This window comes from Streptopelia decaocto, assembly GCF_964273445.1.
Source record: "Streptopelia decaocto genome assembly, chromosome: 2".
Taxonomy (NCBI): domain Eukaryota; kingdom Metazoa; phylum Chordata; class Aves; order Columbiformes; family Columbidae; genus Streptopelia; species Streptopelia decaocto.
In genome coordinates, this window is record NC_138655.1 from 132,683,375 (window position 1) to 132,700,508 (window position 17,134).

General features: G+C 36.7%; 1 protein-coding gene across 2 annotated transcripts in view; it reads left to right on the forward strand.

Moving 5' to 3' along the window:
• Nucleotides 1-17,134, forward strand: part of CRPPA (CDP-L-ribitol pyrophosphorylase A) — a 127,388-nt gene that overhangs the window by 4,701 nt on the left and 105,553 nt on the right. For both annotated transcript variants that reach the window (XM_082044159.1, XM_082044158.1), the window contains exon 2: nt 2,616-2,895. In XM_082044159.1, the coding sequence (XP_081900285.1) occupies nt 2,616-2,895 (280 nt within the window). The remainder of the gene's footprint in view (nt 1-2,615; nt 2,896-17,134) is intronic.

Below are 17,134 nucleotides of genomic sequence, written 5' to 3' on the forward strand. Positions count from 1 at the left end.
CTATTTTTAAACTGCCTTTGAGCAAATCCTGAGCTGCTTATTATTTTAGTATGGAATCTTTCTGAAGAAAAGGCTGTGACAAATTGAAAGAGGAAAAAAGGATCCATTTACTGCCAGATTGAGTGTATACGATATCTTTCTACTTCATTAGAACACTTTGCAACTTTTCCATAAGCTGATCTTTAAAAGAGTAAGCACCTGTGTGTTGCACAGTTCTCATTCGTGAGAATTTGTAGCATACTTTAGAAAATTAGTGCTTTTCATGAGTTTTAGAAATCAGTTCTGATGGGTCATGTTAGGCTTCAAAGCCAAAGCTCTTCTTGAATCTAATCAGTCTTTATACTCCTATATGAACAGGTTGCATCTCTGAATCCCAGCGCTAATTATAGAATATTAGTCCAGAATGAGTTTAAGGAGGACATACTCCAGTTTATAAATGTGTTTATCCAGACACAGGGTGGAGCTGTGACCGCATCCTGTCACTTTTCGGTACCACTGGAAGCCTTGAGCCATTCCACCCCTGCCCCATGCAGAGTTTTATCATAGCCTGGCCAGTACTTCTGTTCTCTTCCCTTCTTCTCAGAAGCTGCTGTGTACTACCCAGTTGGCTCATAATCTGTTTCATTTGCCTCCAGAATGGAAAATGTCAGTGTTTTTACACAGTCACTGGTGGATGTGCAGACTATCCACTGTTACTCGGAACTGTGCAAGGCTATAGCCTATCTGCAAATAGAAGTGCATAGTTCTTTTTTAGTGTGAAATAGCTCTTGAACTTTGCTTTTTAAGCCACAGACTCTCAATATTCAAAAGAACTGAGATGAATCCAATTAGTTTGTCCTAGTTCCGAGTTAAAGTCCTGCAGAGGTGCTAAGCTTGGTGGCTAAACGTAAGACTTTGCCAGGACTCATTGGAGAGATTTGAAAACCTTTCATTGAATGTGTGGTGAGTGACAAGATGAAATGAAACTTGAAACCATAATACTTCAGATTTTACATTTGAACAACTTCAATACTTAAAAAATGCTGAGAATATGTTGGTTTGGCTCTCTTTTCTGCCTTTGTTAATAATAAAATGAACATAAGGACAAATTTTTCTTTTGAAGAATTCTAATAGCACTTCAGTTTATTTTAGTTTTAATAGTCATTTTAACATGCATTGAAATAATTTACCATGGAGTTGCATTAATTACAAAAACATATAGAAGGTGGAAGATGCTCTGTTGTTTCATATCGTTCTAGTGGAGTGGTTTGTATCACAGATAACTTCCCTTTTGGAGTAAGGAATCCTAGGCGATGCCTTCTCATGTGTTACTGCAGAAACCAATAGCTTAAGTCTGTCTTTTTTTGAACTGTAAATTTCTTACTCTTAATTTTCCAACTGAAAGTATTTAGTACCTTTGTCTTGTGTCTGCAAAATTAGTTTCAATAGCTTTACTAGTTTTAGTTAGGAGAATATACATATCATATTAGTTTCCCTTCGTATTTGGATCTGTAGGCTACACAAGGAGTTTTATTATAGTAAATTGGTTTTGTAATCATTCCTCATCTGATGAGTTTATTGTATGTTATACAAAAGCCCTCCTGTCATCTGTGCAGACAGAGAAAGGAAATAAAATGATTAAAAATCCTTTTTAATGCACTCCACGTAGCATTTAGGACATAAGACACTGAAATAGCTGGATTTGAATTATAGCATTTCTGTTATTTTCAAGTACAGTATGTCACATGTGACTATAATTTGTATTCCTAGGCCCTTTGACACAAGTATGACCTCAGCTTGACTTCCGTTATGGCTGGTTTCAATCTTGTGAGTTGTGGGTCATTCTCCCCCCACACCACCCCTGTTGTAGAGCTAGGCTGATACCAACAGTACAAGCTTGGAGTTCTCTAAAAATATTCTTTTCATATTACTGTAATTTTGCCTAGCATAGCTATGTTTTTACATTTTGCTAGCTTTCTAGAGCAGAAACCTTTGTGTGTTGTGTTTTTGTTTTTTTTTCCAAACTACCTGTCTAATGTTTTCTGTCAATATTCAAGTATCACAATTTTGATTCATTAGCAATCTGTCAATTACTACTCATGCCTGTCTTGATAGTGATCTTTGTTTCAGAGTTTTTTGCGATCCTCTTATTCACTTGGATGCAGTGTACCTGCACAGTAGAACATGGAGTACTCCAGGTCTCAGGATTTACCAGTTTATTGGAGACTGAGTTTAGAGAAAGCCAAAAATAACAAAGTGTAGCTGATGGATTTAGAAATTATGTTTGAAGCTAGGAATGAGACTGTTTTGAAGGCTTTTGGAAGGGTTATCAGAAGGTGCACTTTTTTTTTTTTAACCTCTTCTCTCTGCAAACTGGTTGTTGGAAGCAAGTCTCTTCCTGGAATTCCAGTTACTTCAGTTGACATCCACATATTGGTAGAGATCCTCTAATGTAGCTCTCCCTTTAGGGGTGGAGTGCTTATACACACACAAAAATGGACTTTGAGTATTTTGAGATATGCTTTGTGTAGCCATCTTGAATTTCTTTTGATATGAATTTCTTTGTTTCATGGAGATCTGTACTTGTATTTAGTCATTCATGTCTACTTTCTCTGTTTTTGTTCTATTTCTTCTAGGATAAGTTGGATATCTGACATTATTGTGGTGGTGTCTCCTGAAAAGATTGAAACAATGAAGTCTATCATTGAAAAATACGGCCACAAAAGAGTTACGATAGTAAAAGGTGGAGTAACTCGTCACCGGTCAATTTTCAATGGACTGAAAATATTTACAGAGAGTGAATTTTCCAACCGTCTGCTCCAGAAGCCAGAAGTAGTGATTATCCATGATGCTGTGAGGCCATTTGTTGAAGAAGATATTCTTTCAAAAGTGGTTATGGCTGCTAAAGAACATGGGGTATGTACTATATAGCAATGGAAATCTGCAGCGTGTTTTATATGATTGATAAATAAGGTTTTTTTATAGCAATTGTATTATGCTAATTTGTAAGCAGAACAGATTGAGAATCCCTGTTATGTGGAGAGGTCAGATGGGGGAGGGAGACATTTTTAAGTGTCACAGGCATTATTTGCTGTGGGGAATAATTATCACCACAGAGACTGTCAGTAACAGATTGAATTAACCAGCAATTTGTTAGTTGAAAGCTAAATTACATAAAGATTTTTCCATGCAGAATTCTAACCTAATAGTAGAGTAGTTCAGTTAGTGATTATTAATAGTAGCCTAAGAGACCACTGCAGTGGTTGACTTGGAAACTTCATGTGTTTTCATCTCAAACTTTTATGCAAATCCTGAATAAATGGCAAGAGAGCTATCTGTATTAAGGGTAATTTTTTCTAGAATCTGTAAGCATAGCAAACTTCTGGGAAAAAGGGGAAGTAAGAAGCCTCCAACTATAGGTTAGAGATTCTCCTTGTTCATCTCTCCATTTGAGGACTGGGAATATTCCTAGAAACTAGACAGATTTCTGAGAAAGTGAGTGATATGTGAGGGGGAAGAGTTGGAAGAAGTATTATGGAAGTACACTTATTAAGAGTTATTTATGGCATGCACTAGCAACAAGAGGAACTGGTGGAAAAAGTGGCTGACTAGGAGAGAGACGTAAGAAATCACCACGTAGTCGCAGGCTTGTCTGTACAATTTGCTGTCTTTACCTTATACTTCAGTTCTCCATTAATAAGACAGTAGAAAGCTTCTCTTCTTCAAGGAGATGATTTGAAGTAGAAGTCATTAGTGACAGCAGATTGTTTGGGTGTTAGAAAGCTAGGAAAATTACCACTGAATGTGTTTTTCAGGAATTGGGGTAAAAGATAAGCTAATTGACAAACGATTTGCAACATTGACAGTGGAATAAAGAGTCCAAAGTATGAATCGTGGTATTTCCTTAGTGCTCCTCCACCTTGATTTTAAATCTCAATTGTGAAAATTAAATGATGTAAGGTCTCAGAAAATTATGTTAAAAATCTAAATATATATTTGGCTTCTTTACTTGTAGGCCTGTACTTTTGTAGATTGGCTTAATGAGAAAGGACAATAAAATAGAAACTGTGCTGTCTTGTTTTCAGTGATATAGAACATAGTTTCCAGTAATTAACACTTACATTCCATTAGAATTTTAACAACGTTTTTGGCCTTTCTCATATAGCACAAAATAGCTTTCCAGAATTGATTCTCTGCCAAAGACTTTAAAATAGATCCCCTTTGTAAATCTGTTTAAGTGAGACTATTTGAGAGCAGTAGAAGAATGGGGTTAAATTGTACTGCTGTTGAGTTGAAATAAGAACAACTGTTTTCTGAATGTGTTTGTGCTTAGGTGTCTTTGCATGTTAAAGACAAATGAGGTATGATATACCTTAAGTTTAACATGTTCACTTTTTCTTGAAACTTGTGTAATTTTGATGTAATATGTTTTTCTGGGTTTTCTTTTTGATTTGGTGTAAGACATTTTCAGTAAAACAGTAGGGAATCAAGGTAGTCTCCATTGACCTTCTCAAGGCAGTGTACTTTAGTTCATCTGAACTACTGACTGATAAATATTTCCTTACCTAAATCACTGAAGTATCATTTGATCTCAGAAAGGTAATCTTATACATCTGTCATAGTCTTTTCCATTGTATAATATCTGTCTTCAATGTGTGTGGTATCTGTTGGCTTCGTGTGCTGCCTTAGATGAACTGAATTCAGTGAGGCTGGGCCATCAGAGAAGTGGACTTCGAAAGCTGTTAGCTATTGACATTACTTGATGTAGTATTTAGATTAAGGGAACATGAGAAGAACTTCACTTTATGTAACAAAGTGGAAAAGCTTCCTGCCAGAGAGAGGTGGCTGTTTTCGCTTGACAAGTACAGAATTCTGAAGGACTGAATGGCTGGAAAGCCAAGACCCTTTCTCAAGACTGACATGTGTGGTTTTGAATATCAGAAAAATAGATTGAGAGAAGCTATCATCTTTAGTTCTTCCTATAGTCAAATTCTTTGCATATCTAAAAGGGAGTAAATTCTTCAATCTTTCAGTAAAGAAAGTAATTACTTCCTTTTGCATTATGTAGAAAGGTACAAAACTTGGCAGAAACATCATATTAAATCCCTAGTGTAATAGGGATAATGCCGTACTGTTGTTCATCTGCATACCATATAGATAGCATAATTATGAGAAGCTTTAATGTTCTTTAAAATGGCAATTGATCAAATAAGTGATTGCAATTCTATCTGCCAATTGCCAGACAAATAAACTGCTTTATTATACTTACTAATCAGTTTGTTATTTGCCTGTAGGAATCAAAATGTGCACCTTATCCAGAACTAATAAATTATGCCTTAAATCTGCCAAACAATCCCTTGATTATGTGAAAATATTACTTTGTAACCAATTAACTTCCATGTATGTTTTTGGGGTAATGTTGTATTTAAAATTACATGTTTCTAGAAACAAATTCTTTATTGCTTGTAAAAATTGAGAAAAGTGGAAGCTTCAGAAGGCAGCAGTCCAGAGCCTCTAGCAATATCTCATTGCCAACATTACATTTTAAAGAACATAACTAAAAAGAAAAATGCTTACAAGAAAAGAAATCAGGAAGGTGGGGGAGGGAACTTGTCAGTTCTGCTATTGAGAGTTTAAAAAAAAAAGGTGCATACAGTCAGAGACTCCTTTTCTGTAGTTAAAACTATATTTGAAAGTATAGTTTATTTCTTTGAAAAGACAGAATCAAAATGGCATTTATAAAAGCTGGTTTCTGAAAGTTTTCTAGCACCATTATTTAATTGTCAGCATACATAGTAATACAGATGTACAGTGCTACTCAGTCTCAGGGACTCTTATTCCCATGAATCACAGAATGGTTGGGGTTGGAAGGGACCTCTGGAGATCATGTAGTCCAACCCACCTGCTGAAGCAGGTTCTTCCAGAGCAGATCACACAGGAATGTGTCCAGGTGGGTTTGAATGTCTCCAGAGAAGGAGACTCCACAACTTCTCTGGGCAGCCTGTTCCAGTGCTCTGGCACCCTCAAAGTAAAGAATTTTTTCCTCACATTCAGATGGAACCTTCTATGCTTCAGTCTGTGCCTGTTGCCCCTCATCCCATCGTTGGGCATCACTGAAAGGAGTCTAGTCCCATCCTCTTGGCATCCGCCCTTGAGATATTTATAAACATTGATGAGATGCCCTCTCAGCCTTTTCTTCTCCAGGCTGAACAGACCCAGCTCTCTCAGTCTCTCCTCATAAGAAAGGTGCTCTAGGCCCCTCATCATCTTTGTAGCCTGAATCAGTCAATACCCATGCACAGCAAGAACTACCTATTATGCTCAGTCTTTTCCTGATGTTGAGTTTACTCTGCCTCCGTGCTGCGGTTATCACTCTTACTGCGCACAGAAAACACGCACCCATACACACCTTCTTTCACCAAGTTAGCCCGCAAAATAAATGCTTAATGTATTATGATTGTTGAGTTGCATTAGAAAAATATGGTTGGTGGCAAACCAAAACCCACCTCTTTTTCTCTGCTGAGGGTGAGGGAGGAATTGGGTGGATAAATAAGATGATCTAGTGTGTTACAACTGGATGGGGAAGGCCGTGCTGGAGCAGTTCTGATTGCTCTGTCCATCCTTTGTTCTTTTTGTCTTAGAAACAATTACCTCTTTATGTTCTCTTATCTCCTCTGTTTTTGCTATATATGGAATATTTCACATATGATCTTGGTCCTCTTTGTTGCAGTTAAAAACTCATTTTTAACCAACAGTAAAGGTTGCATCAGTAACAGACCATTTTTATTCATATTTATACACTGGGTCATCTGAAGTCATCCTGTGGCTGTGTTCTTGGGGATTCTGCTTTCATTGTATGCTTGATAGTTCGAGGGGCTCCCGTTGTCCTGTCAGATGCTTGTGCAAAGGCAGAATCAAGAACTGATGACATGTTGCCATCTTGACATGATTTTTATTCCACTGATGGAATGAGTTCTGTAGTTTAGGATACTCTGATTTATGTCAATGTAAAAATATGTATTAATTAATTGTAGGGGTGTTGCATAACAATTTTAGAAGAAAGCAACATCTGAAGACCTAAATTATTGTGAAGATCAGAGTCTGTTCAGTAGTCCTGTAACTCTTCTGGATGTGTGAAGAAATCAAGTGTGGTTTTGCTGGTGCATAGAAAATAGTTATACAATGCATTATTCCTTTTTCAGCTCTGTAGTAATGGGTAGTTATAGGAAACATACTGATGTTTCCATAGCTCATGGCATTATTGGTCCCATAGAAAGTTATAACCTTCTCAACTAAGTTGCTAATTGTTTTCTGGTTCGAATGGAGTACTAATGTATTGTCAGCAAATGCTTGAAGTCTTTGTCCTAGCAAGATGTAGTCTTTGGTGGTGGGCGAGCACTGGTAAGGGGGGGACACAACTCTTGTGATTTCCCAGTCTCAATTAAAGTGATTTAGATGATTCATTGCATTCATAGACAGAAACTTAAATTATAATGTTCCTTTCTTCTTTGTGGTATTTGTGTGTTGTATGAACAGCCAGCTGTGCCTACTACAACTAGTATTTAATCCTTTTTAAAAGAGGTGACTTAACCCACATTTTTTAGCTTCTGGGAGTCTACACATAGAGTAATTTTTACCTTTTTTTTTTTTCCTTCTCTTTTTCTTTTCTTTTTACGTAGGATGAGGTTATCCTGGAAATAAGTTTTGAGCACAGCTTCTTATGCTTAAGTAGTTGCTGAGGTAATTTTTATGTAAAGTCTATAAAATGTACCTCCTTTAAATTTAGCAAAACTACACATGACACTGCTGTTGATTTGAGTCTAATTAAAATCTGCATCTGTGAAAACAGTATGACTTTGGAAAATGAAGCAGCCTTTAGCAAATTGTGTCTATTTAATCACTCAGATTTCTTCTTCCTGCAGTAGATCAAAGGACTACAGAGTAGTTCTTAAAATAAGGGAAATCTCAACTTGTCCAGCATGTGTGAGGGGCTGAATAAGGGCCTTGGATCATTGCCACTTCTACATGGCAAGATCTGTAAGAGATTCTTAGCCATATCTTGCTGGCTAAAGATTAAGCATGCACACCTCCCTGCGTTTTTGCCTTTTTCAGAAAATACTGCACTGAAAAGAAATCTGAGATTTCATCCAGAAATGCCCCCAGCTGCGTTTTGGCTGAGTTTGTGATCCGAGTGGTTGTGGCAAGGATGACACCAGCCCTGCAAGTTGGGTGAAGCTTCTGAAAGCCAACCTGGCCTGTTTCATGTGCTGTAATAGTTTGCTGGACTGGTTCTGTGCTTATCGTTCTGCTTCCAAGGAGATAAGTGGGTTGTGGTACAGACAGAACTAAAACTGCCTTGAGGAGCATTGGAACATGTAGAAGAGAATTCATGGGGTATCGAATTCATACATACATGTATTCAAGTCACTACTTGAGCCTAACTCACATACTAAGGTATAATGATCCATTTTACAAGGCCCTTGATAAGAGAAAGGGTCTTAAATTGAAACTTATATAAAGAGGTGACTTGAAATTTTGAATTTAATGGGCTGTAAGAGCAAGAAGCTTGGGTGCAAGATTTCCTGCAAGAAGAGGACACAAGCAGTTCAGAGAGAAGCAGAAGAGCAAATTCAGAAGGGAAAGACATTTGATAAGCAGGCACAGAGTTGCTGCGGGAACTGTGTGACCACAAATGCTAGCGCCCGTGGTTTTGGTTGCTCAGGACTGTGTGTGTGGGAAAGAGTTATTAACTAAACATTGCAGTTTTGCATTTGGTTGATCAAATTGTGCAAGAGTCCTCCTACAACACCTCAAGATTTTTTTTCTTCTGTCTTCATAATATGATGCAAACCATGTGTTCAGTGATGTGCAGTAGATCAGTAGCTGTCACATGATGGGATTGCTGGTTTTGTAATGGCGTAGACTTTCTGGAGGGAAAACATAATTTCTTAACTGTCATTGTAACTCTTATGGCTGTAGCTTCAAGATTTCTTCTCCGCTGAGTGCAAATGTTAACTCTTTATATTGACTCACTGTAACATGCAAAATTCTTTGTGGCACAGTGCACTCTGACTGACAGCTTGTTGCAATCTAAATCAGTAATTAGGGTCTGAAAGATGGCTTGCTGACTGTAAGATGTGTTTCGTTACTTGTTAATGCAAGATAATATTATGCAGAGTAAAATAAATATTATTTTTAATTTTAGAGGCAAAAATTATTGGGTTTGTGATTAATTTTTATAGAAAATATTGTGTATAATTTTTGCTATCTAGGTTTTCAGTACAGCACAAGTTAAAAAAGGAAGTGCTGGTAGCTCATCTTATTGTCATCTTATGTTGAATGAATGCCAAAATTTAAAGTTGTAAGTAAACTTTGAAATATTTCTAAAAGTATTGAGAACTATTGGTAGCATAACAGCCACATGTTTTCCTTTGGAATGTATAAATTGCTTAGATTGAATTGTACATGTTATGGAGTCCATCAGAGTTGTGTATAGTATACAACTTATACAACTATTGCTGACAACTGAAAAGATTAAATACATCTTAAGAAAGTCTTGAAGTGCTATACCAGCATGTGCTCCTCTTTAGGTGGAGGATGCTATGTGTGGTCTGAATCATGTACTTGGTATGGATCTTTGGTAGCATTATGTAAACTTTATACAAACTTTGAAGTACTTTAAAAAATCCATCAAGAAGAGAAGAAAACCTTAATGAATGAGAACATGTTGTTAAATGTTACCAATTATCACTGTGACAAAAATAAGCTGAATATGTTGACTGAGGTAATAAGACTTTATTTTGCTAATGATATGACAAATGTATTTTATTGAATATCCAGTACTATTGTATTTATGGAAAACATAAACTTCTGTGACCATTCTTGAATTTCTCACATGGAATGCACAAATAAGGAATGCACTAGAAGAAATGCTATATAACTTGTATGACACCATTACAAATGTATTTATTGTTTTAATCCTGCTAACTTTTGTAATTTTATTCCTTATTGTATTAAAAATAGTTCATCTGATACATGGCAGTATTAATACTATAGCAGCATAAATGACATATTCCTAAGACTTATTTTTAATCTGCTTTTTTTAAAAAAGCCCCAATTTTAATATGAAACCTTCACATAAATTAATTGTATCCTAGTTTGTAGTACCGCTCTCTGCTTTTTGTAAGTGCATGTATATGTTCTCAGTTTTGTTCTTTTCCACTTTCAGTATGTTACTGAGCTGTTTTCAGTGCTGTGTGTTGAAAAACCACAGCCTGTGAGATGCCTAGTTCTGCTTTCATCCTCCACCTCGTATATATGTTTTCAGTTGCATATTCTTATTGTCCTGTCTTTTTGAGGGGAAACTTTTTGATTTTTCTTTGAGAAACCTTACTATTTCTATATAATAACATTTAGAATTTTGCATGCTGTCAGTAAGATCAATGCACTATTTACTGACACTCTGGAGGTAAATCCTTTAAATACAAAAGAACTGAAATGATGTAAAGTAAAAAAGAACATGTGCAGTCTTAATTTTTGAGCACCAGTTCCTGTTATCAGTAATCTTCTTTAGTTTGCTATAGCTAATTGGAGCTCTAACATGTCTCGATGTACACGTACTATCCCCAGTTACTCAGATAGTATGTTCTGATAAAGGTGACCTCATTAGAAGAAATGTTTTCTTTTTCTTAAACAGTGTCATAAATATACATTACATTTGTTTAAGGCATAGTGTGTCTTTGAAGTCAGTTCAATGTACAACATAGTGTCAGCTCATTAACATTGGATCAAAGCATATATTAAATTTCTGATTAAACATCCCCTCTTTTGCAGCTAGGAATAAACACAATTATAACTTCTTCCTTCCTGGTGTTGGTTTAAGATTAACATGTGCCCAATTTTAGTGGGTTTGACTTGCTCCTAGCCAGCTGGGTAAACAGACTTTAAGGAAATTAGGTGAAGTTCAGCATACAGGCCTTTTTTCTTAGTGTTTAAAACTCCTTACATCTGTTCTAATTAACCTCCTTTTTGTCTGGATGAAGCTTAGTTTTAAAATCTGTGTTACGCCAGGCTCGTTTAACATTTCAACAAGTGCTGTCCTTAGGCAATTAAAAGCTGCCAGTACGAATATGTCAAGAAAGCTGGAATTGGACTGGTTGGTGATACTGCCTACATAGGAGAAATTTAGGTGGGTGCCTCTCTAATGAGAATCAAAGATGGTGTGCCCATAATGACTATGAATTTTTATTTTTTTTTTCCCCCAACAAAAATAAAAATAAGGTAATTTAAGAATTATTATTTTTATTTTTTTTTTAAAGGAAAATACCTAGCGTAAAGCGGGGAAACTTTTTTTCTTCACCCTTATTCTCCAATGGATACACAGCCCAGGTTGCGGATTGTATTTGTTTATTGGTAGAGGAAATAGGTAGGAGGAATCCTGTCCCCATCACAGCACTGCCCCACAAAGGGTGTCTGTGCTGCATGGTAGAGTCTGGGTGTGAGTGTGGGTGAAAATGTGATGTGCTCTGGACTCAGATTTGTGTTACTGCATGGTAATGAGAGTACTGAGTCATCCTGCTTGTCTTGTAGTCCTGACTGTGTGCCATCTCTGCTCCTTAGAGAAGCGTGCAGCTGAGGTGTTGATTTGGGGGGTCTTTTGGACACGATGTTAACAGAAGGAGTTATGAGGACGGGTGATGACAGGGTTGAGTTGAACCCATGCGTCCAGACTGCTGCCTTGCCTTGCTGCACAGCAAGGAGGTGGGTTTGGGCTGCAGAATGAGGTTAGGAACACCGTGGACTATGTGCAGGCTTGAATCAGTTCAGTTTGGAAGTCTGGCTAGTTTGGGCTTGGATATGTCTTCACACCTAAGTTCAGAAAACTTTGCACTTTTAGCAAAATTGTAGTTATCAGCTGTACTTCTGTACAGGAGTGGTAGCTTGTAGTTTGTGTCTTTGCTTTGTCTATGCCCAAATCTTTTGCATCCAAATAGAATTGTTTTCTGTAGGTTGGAGGAGGAAATACTTCAAGTCTTCCACCTCTGCAGCAGAATCATAAAACTTCTAATAGATTACAACTTTTGATTATAGAGAAGATAAAATGTAGCCCTAGACAACAGCTGGATACAAAATGCAGAAAAGGAAAAAAGAAATATATATATATAAAAAGATATTATATTTCAATGTGATACCTTGAATGTGCATAGGAAAAAATTCTCTTGTTGCTTGATTTTACAAAGATAGTTACATGACTTTGTTTTATTAGATATTCTCCCCTTCAGATTTACAATATAAAAGATTTGACAAGAATATCCTCTTAAATACATGAAGTATTTTAATCTTATAATTAAGTTTTTAAATTTTGCTTTGAAGCTTGTTTGATAAATTTGAAATAAGAAATCTTTCAGGAGAGACAGTTCCTTCTAACTTAAATGGTAATTACTGAGGGTGGCTGAAGCGTGTTGATTACTATAGACGCAATTAGCTTGAGTGCAGATGTCTGAATAGAAATACATGTTTCTACCTGTTTCATGTATCACAGATCCTGTGTTTATTTCTGTATTTTTTCACACTGTAGATGGCTGTGAATGCCCTTCATGGCAAGTAGTTTGATCTGTGTAAAAGAATACTTTCCCTGTAGTAACATGTGGAAACAGTTCGATGGAATAAAATGAGAAGATATTAATTATAGTTATTCTGAACTTCTTTTGCTGGTTCATAGACAGACCTAACTTAGACTGAAATCCTTAGGAGATTATAGTGTTTCATAACATATGAATAATAACCTAATAGAAAACTTTCCAGGACATATTTGTAAACTGTTAGATACCTAGCTTATCTAAATTAACATCGATTGTTATTGTTATGTAGTTGAACAGTATCCTAAAGCAATCCTTGTCTTCATGAAAAAGCAAGATAAAATTGTTTGTATATTTACCAAATTCACCTCTACAAAATTGACTTTAATGGAATTCCAAGACATATTTGTCCTACTAAGTGTGATTAGCCCCACAATCTCCAGCATACAGTTTCAAAGAAGTCAGCTGCTTTGAAGGGATGAAAGTGTATTTCTAATATACTTCTATTTCCAGTGTATATATGTAAGAGAAGTTTATTTTTTCTAAGACAGGATGACTAAATTATTTGGGAGTCTTGGTTCAGTACTATTTTGCTTCTTAGAGTTGAAAACAACTCTGATTAAAGAATAAAAATTAATGAATACAAATATTGAGAAAATATGAAAATACATGAGAATAGGCACACACTTTTAAAGATAGCACTCGTAAGTTATGTTTGTATGTGTTTAGTATCAGGCCTGTTCCTAAGTAATTTTAAAACATTGAGTCTAATGCAATTAGGATGACTGAAATATAAAATGTGCTTTTACTTAATGCTACTAGATGGCTGAGAAGATAGAAGGCATAGGGAAAATGAATTTCAGGAGAGACAGAGGCTCTAAAGGGAGAAGAAAGGTATTGCTGGTGTAATAAGGAAGTAGAAGGCAGTCATGCCAGAGGGATGGGAGAGTCTGCTCATTTAGGACTAGACTGTAAAGTTTTAGGCTGTGATTCCTACTCGAAGTTCAGGGTTGCAAGTTGGCTATGTAAGTGAACATTGTGGTTCCGCATTAGTACTTGGGGCCTGCTGGGGACAGGGACATGACAAAGACATAGAATACTTTTTTCTTTTTTTCCTTCAGTATGCTGGCCTGGAGGATCTGTGGTTGTCTGAGGTTCTTACCACACTGTTGTAAAACAAAAGGAATTGTAGTTGTGGAATTTTTTGTAAGGATTTTGTGCCATTGCTTTTTTTAATTCTCTTTCTAGTCCATATCATTCAACTTGTTGAGCTTTGCAGCTATCTAGCTTTGTTCTGTTTCAACTCTGGCTGCCAAAAATGACTAGATCAGAGATGTGGGTGTGTTGGTTTTTGAAGCTTCTGGCTCTTTGGTAACCTGTTCTTGGTAAGTTGTATTTTAGATGCGGAGAGTTAGGGCCATTTTTAACGCAGATAATTTCTTGCTTGTGATAGGAGCTCCATCTCCCCCTGCCCCCAGTCCTTTTTGAAATTTTAATGGGTTCTGTGTGGGGTTATTTTTGTGTGTTTTTGTTTTAATAAGACAAGGATTTTATGCACTTCCAGTAAAATAAGCATTATGTTAGCCAGGTTACTTTATTGTGTGTAGGCTTCTGTGGCCTAAACATTCATACTTCATTTTGTAATAAAAGGTGTCATCAATACTGCTTGAACTAACTGACTGTGTTGTCTGATCTTAAAACACACCCTGGTTATGTGTTCACTCAATACATGCATCTAAACAATTTCTTGTCAGAATAAACATATGATACAGTGTTACTGTTTAGTGGAAAGGTGGATAAGTACATCTTGAATCTTTTGTAAAGGCTTATGATAACCTGTTAAACTGACCTGCATGGTGGACTTCATTCTCTGCCTTTTATTCAGTTGCCATTGAATCTTTAAATCTTGAATATATGCTCTGATCTATGCAGTTGTGCAAAGAAAACCTGAATACAAAACCGAGAACCTGTTAGTAAACATTTTTTATTTGTGCTGTTTAAAATGTGCTATAAAAGACACCTGTTGTTTCCGAAAGCATCGAGAGACTCGTTCAGTTTTCAGCAGATGGATGGATGAGCTTGCTTCTGAGTGATACCAGTCTGTCACTTCCATTAAAATGGTTGGAATTCTGCATTCTCAGGACATTTTAGGATTGTTTGAAGAAAATGATAGATTAAAAGAATGCGTTTTGTTCCAATATTTTGTCTGCAAAACCAAAATCTAACCAGTTAGCAGTGTTTGTTTCAATGTCTGGTATGCTATGAAAGCATAAGAGCTGGCCCACAGATCTTTTGATACTGTAACTAATTTATTTAACAAAGAATGAAAAAACAGGAGAAAGAGTGTATGTATTTCCTGGATGTTGCAGGTTCACTGAAGCTAATGCTTGACTGTCTATGAAGTGGAGTGGCTTGACAGCTGTAAAGTCGAGATTTAAAGGAATTCAGTGTAACTATCTATTAACTGTCCACTTCACATTCAGGAAGGGTGTATGATGCATTTTGTGTATAATTTTGAAAGCAAATCTACTCGAGATCTGGCTCAAAATGATTAGAAATTGGAAGATGAGTACTCTGGGTAGGGAAATGTTAGTATAAGATCCAGACACTTGGTTTAGGCTCACAGAATTTGTATTTTGTGTAGGCTAATTCCAAGTGTAAGAAAGATCTGTAAAACTATAGTGACATTAACAAGTGCTTATAACTTTGAAAGAGGACAGATTTCCTTTGTTTTATTCATTTTTTAAATTTGTGTCTGAACCTCTTGCCTGAGAGCTAGGCCAAATACCTGTACATTCCTGACATAAATAGCAAGTCAAAGCTTCCCAAATTAGAACAAATAAAATTCAAATACTTGAGACTCAGTATACATTCTCTTTACTAGTATGGAAATAGGTCTTTGTTACTGATTTATAACCAGAAAAACAACAAGAAAATTCCTTGCAAAGAATAAAATATTTTGTGTTGTGACTGAATAGACGCGGACTAGCTGGATGATTGTGTTCCTCACTTAGACTCCAGAGTTGCCAGGGACAAAATCCCCTTTAGATACAGTACTACCTTATTGTATTATTTGCCATATTGTGCCCTAATGTTTAAGTTTCTGAACTAAAAAATGTAGTCTGTAGCATTGCCCTAAGCACCTAAATTCCCTGTTCAGTTCGTTGCAAGACTGTTAGGAGTGGAGTTCAGAAAAGCCTTTGTGCTGAGTTGGGTAGATGCTTGCGCTAACCAGAAGGAAACATCACAGAACAAACCATACGTCTTAAACTGTGCTGCTCTTTTGCCTGTATACGAGAACAAATTTCACAGCTCAGTTCTTCTGTACTTACATGCCAAATATTATGTTTACACCATGAAGGAAGATACTCGTGAGCCGATTTTGGACACAGAAGCACATGTGGTGTTGTCTGTGTAAGCTGGCTTGGGTTTGGCAGCTCTGTTGGCATATGCCACCTAGAGAATGCACCTGAAGTACAGGGTGTTTCAAAAAGAGAGATGCAATTTCAAAGCAAAAGGGCTTTGAAATTGGGTCCATCTTTTTGAGACACCCTTATGCTGCAGATGCAAGGTTCCTCAGCAAGGGACTCAGCTTTCTTGTCCTATATGAAAACAATGCAGGGCATACACATGCCAGTATTTTCCTTTGATTGATCCCAGTTTCACCCAGTCTGAACATCACCTTAGAAACTGATGTAGTTCTTGTGTCACTGAGGTGGTAAACTCAGCCCTATGTTGTGTCGTATTATCTGATTGAGGGAGCATGTGCATGTGTGCCAAGACAGAGAAGCGTCCTGCAAAAAGGTGAGCTGGTACTGAGCAAAACAACCAACCAGTTTCTATATCTTCTCTCAGGACATTAAGGTTTCAACTCAGTTCTGAACCTTAGCAAGTATACTGTAGCAAGTATACTTAGCAAGTAAATGTAACTACCCCTACATTTACACAATCCTAAAATTATTTGGCCCCTTGAAGGCAACTGCGAGGCTCGTGTGGCCCCCAGCAAAAATGAGTTTGACATCCCTGCTCTTGCTCATGGATTCGTGGCTTTTGGACCACATCTGTTCATCATATGAAAGTTTTCTGTGCAGTAGAAACTTCCTGGCTTTAGGAAGTGGACTGAGTTGTCCTTTTGTTGGAATAAAAGCTCTTTTTTTTTTTTTTTTTAATCCAGTGACTGCTAGTTATCCTGTGACTATATTCGTAGTTAGAATTTCTCTCACATAGTCAGAAGTCAGCCATAATTCTTATTCTTTGTATTAAACTTCACTTTTTTAGTCAGTGTTGTCAGCTATATTTTGAGTGGATTTGCTGCAGAAGATCTCTCATTGTGCCCAACTTGCTATTTCTCATTGAAATGGACAGATGGCAGGTGAAAAACTCCCAGCCTGCTGCACTGGACTCAATTCTGGGATAATGTAAAGCAATGTTGTAGTTGTTTGAAAAATACCATTTGTTAGGTTTTAGGTGCTATGAAGCTTCCAATTACTTGAGACATTAACTGTCAGTTTTAAAACATGATATGTTAAGATTTATTAGAAATTATGCCTTCCTGAATCTTCTGGAAGAGCTAGGCC